Source organism: Quercus lobata, chromosome 7 (genome assembly GCF_001633185.2).
Source record: "Quercus lobata isolate SW786 chromosome 7, ValleyOak3.0 Primary Assembly, whole genome shotgun sequence".
NCBI classification, from domain to species: Eukaryota; Viridiplantae; Streptophyta; class Magnoliopsida; order Fagales; family Fagaceae; genus Quercus; species Quercus lobata.
The window spans coordinates 36,876,750-36,880,571 of record NC_044910.1 but is presented as its reverse complement, the minus strand read 5'-3'; the positions used below and the strand labels follow the sequence as shown (position 1 = coordinate 36,880,571).

Below are 3,822 nucleotides of genomic sequence, written 5' to 3'. Positions count from 1 at the left end.
CACGAAATGAGGCCAAAATGGAGAAGCTAAGGCTATAACCAAGATAGCTACAATGAAGTACAAAAAAACAATAAAACACAATGAATTCTACAAGGGATCACGGCCAAACCTTGGCAGTATCTCTCTCAAGACACACTCTAGTTACACATAAAATGTGGGAAAATATAATAAATGAAAAGAATATATATATATATATATATACGGTTTCCAAAATAGTATATACAACAACAAATGGGCTGCAAAATTTTCAAGAATAATACACTTTCTTTTTTTCAAAATCCAAAACAACAAAGAGGTCAAAATATCACCCCAACCCAAGGAAAAAAAAAAAGGTCCAGAGCCATCACCATAAAGATCCAAACACTACCTTTGTCACCCCCTCTAATAAATCCATCCAACCACTGTTGTTTGCAACATAGAGTTATGGACCCATCAAGAACCAAGCCCCTAGTGGAAACCAAAATTCTCATTGGCATCATAGAGTTATGGACCCATCAAGAACCAAGCCCCTAGTGGAAACCAAAATTCTCATTGTGATGCCAGTTTACTAATTAAATACAAGCATGAGTCTAGTGTATGTGTATATATATTCTTATATACAGTAAATCATATTCCCTAATTAAATTACAAACACATCGTTGTATTTGATCGAAGTACAAATGAACACTAATAAAAAAAAATACATATAATATTATCTTTTGCAAGTAATATTAAATTTAAATACAAATATGGTATTCAAACGATATTTCAGTAACAGTGATATCATTTGTGATGCTACACACATTTGGTTCAAACCCCACTTTTTTCTCCCTCGCTATCTATCTATACAATGTATTTAAAGGATGGTACCATTTAGAAACATGGCAACGTCTGGGCCAAGCAGCCTCCCACTCTGGCTGATTAAAATCAACTTTGAGATTAGGACAACGAGCCCAAAAGGACCTCTTGTATCCTCGAGTCCATACGACTATCTCCATGCCAAAAATCACTACCCCATTCTCTCTATCTTTCCTGATATCCTCCAAGACCCAATCCTTTACCTCCCTTTGATCCTCTTCCAAATCCTTTGTGGAAAATTTGACGCTAATGGTCGATATACCATGCCTTCCCCACTGTGGCATTATATTACTTGAGTTCACGGCAAGAACGTGATCTTCGTATGAAATAAAAGCTTCAATACGTTCGAAGAGTGGAATATTCGACATAAGTGGGCCATAGTTAGAGTTCGGGGTCGGGTTCGGGTTATGTACGTGTTGGTAAAGTAGTAATCCGGCTACCCATTCAGCAACCAATTGCGAATCCAACACTTCAAAGTTGGAAACCCTGAGATATTCAAGAAAGACTTGAGGGGGTGGAAGATCCATTGTAGCTATGGCCCATATGAACCAGCAAAATATTGAGAATGTTATAAAGAGGATCACAATTAACTTACATGACCAGATAGGCTTTTCTTTGGTGACCTTACTTGTGGTTTTGGACCCATAAGACTGTGGCAGAAAGGATTTGGAGGCCATGGTTAAAGGAATTAATAGCACGTGAAGGTTTTGTAAAGTTCTAGAGATTGGACACTAAAACACGAAAAACAGGGAGAGAAAAGCAACAGGAAGAGGAAGAAGAAGGAAAGATAGAACAGAGAGAAAGGTGTAATCGTATTATCAATTTCTTAACATTCCCAAATATAACATACCAAAATATTTAAATTAGAGATTGAAGTCGGGCTCATGTATGAATTGGCATGCTAATTTAGGAACGTTGTAAATTTGTTATGACATTTTGTTGTGTTTTTAACATTACTCTAATGAGAATTACAATTAGAATGATATTTTTGTACATGATCAAGCCTAACCTACAGTAAATAACCAACCAAAGCAGATATAATAACAGAAACTAAACAAACTCTAACATGTAGCAAAGCAATAGCTTCATAAAAAGACTTAAGAAACCCATTTTGTTGGAACAGATTAAGTTTAGATACAAACTAGTTTGAAAAAATCCCTCCAGACCGCTAGATGACAACATAATAAAGTTACATATGTCTTCTTAGTCACATGAGGTGCACATAACCAACATAATAAGCTAGCTGATTTGAGGATTGGAGCTTCAATTGTCCACAATGATGTTTCTAGACGTAGTAGACAACTTGCTAAACCACCTACCAGAGCCTAAAATTTGAATTTTCTATTCAATTGCATTGATGTTTAGATGCACACGAAATTAGGCCAAAATGGAAAAGAAAAGGCCATAACCAAGATAGATACAATGAAGTATAAAAAGGCAGCAAGCAATTAGAGCACTCACATCAGTGCTTATTTAATAGAAAAAGTTCCACATTTTAGTTAACAAAATCCAAAATTTACTTGATTCTCAAAAAAAAAAAATCCAAAATTTACCTACATTGTCATGCAAAGTTGTTAATCATGTAATTTTACACTAACATTATTCATTTTGCATGTAGTTTTTTATTCTTTCTTTACGTATCTCAAAGATAAAAAAAATTAAAAAAAAAAAAAAAAAAAAAAAGAGTAGATAGTGATAATTGCGAGTAAAGAAAGATAAACAATTAATAAATCAAGAAACATTATTACTTTTCAAAAAAAATGTGAATTTTGAAAGTGACTTTTGGTCCTTTGAGATTGGGGCACTTTTATTTTTTATTTTTTTAATTATTTTACTAAACCAATAGATCTAGTAACAAACTTTTTTTTCATAATTTGTTAAAATACTATGTTATAAAGGCATTCACATCACTTGTTGTAAAATAGCATAAAATCTCAAATTTGTCTAATCAACCCCAAAATATATTCACAACAATCTATGAATCATTGTATAAAAATACATTTGTGCTATGGTAAGTAAGTAAATTTACACAATTACTTTAGCTATGCAAATGAATATTTTAGTAATTCTTTAGATTGAGAGTAATGGTTTTTTATTGAGGAAGAATGAGATATGATTTGGGATGATAAAAAATATATATTTATATGAAAAAGTAATTTAATGAAGAGTTCAAATTTGGTAAGAACGTGGTGTAAAAGTCCACATTTACACCATCCAATAATAACATGACACATTAGACTTTTTTTTAAGACTTTTGCAAATAAGATAATAGAGCATGTCACACTGAATCACACTCTATTACACTTGCATGAAAAAACAAAACAAAACAAAACAAAACAAAACAAAAAAAACAAAAAAACAAAAAAAACAAAACAAAACAAAACAAAACAGATCTCCTACAAAGCTTCCTCCTTGAGTTGCTACCGAGCCGCCGATGATGCCACCAAGCTAAGAAGCTTCCCTCCAACAATGCTACCAAGCTAATAAGCTTCCAAGGAAAGACGACAAAGCAACCAAACACAATTTTCATTTCATAAGCTAAACAAACTAACCCATCTCAAATCTACCAATTCCAAGTTTAGATCTAACTCTAAAACCAATAGTTTTACCTAGGGGTGTTCGTAGTGCGGTTTTGGGTCATTTTTAGCACCGCACTTTGTGGTGCGGTTTAGCTAAAATCATAACCGCACCGCACCTTATTTTTGCGGTCAATTGTGTGGTGCAGTGCGGTTTAAAGTTTAGCCAAAACTATAACAGCACCGCACCTCATTTTTACGGTCACATATGGGATGCAGTGTATAAGATGGATTTGAATGATTTGAAATTGGTATATATTTCAAATTTTGGGCTTTTTCTACCTAGTCCAAAACTAATTTTTCCATTTATTTTGGTCCAAGTTTTAAACTATTAAGCTAGTTTTTCTTCATTTTGGGTTGGCTTTCTTAATCAACACTTGCTAGGGTTATCAAACTTTTTTTTTTTTAA

General features: G+C 33.2%; 1 protein-coding gene across 1 annotated transcript; it reads right to left on the bottom strand.

Moving 5' to 3' along the window:
* Positions 1 to 818: 818 nt before the first annotated feature.
* LOC115951994 lies at positions 819 to 1,364 on the bottom strand. Its single transcript, XM_031069100.1, has one exon. The coding sequence runs from the start codon at positions 1,362 to 1,364 to the stop codon at positions 819 to 821; it is 546 nt and encodes a 181-aa protein (XP_030924960.1).
* Positions 1,365 to 3,822: the final 2,458 nt, after the last annotated feature.

Bases quoted from the DNA above. Each gene is read 5' to 3' on its own strand.
- LOC115951994 (XM_031069100.1), bottom strand. From the start codon at position 1,364: ATGGATCTTCCACCCCCTCAAGTCTTTCTTGAATATCTCAGGGTTTCC.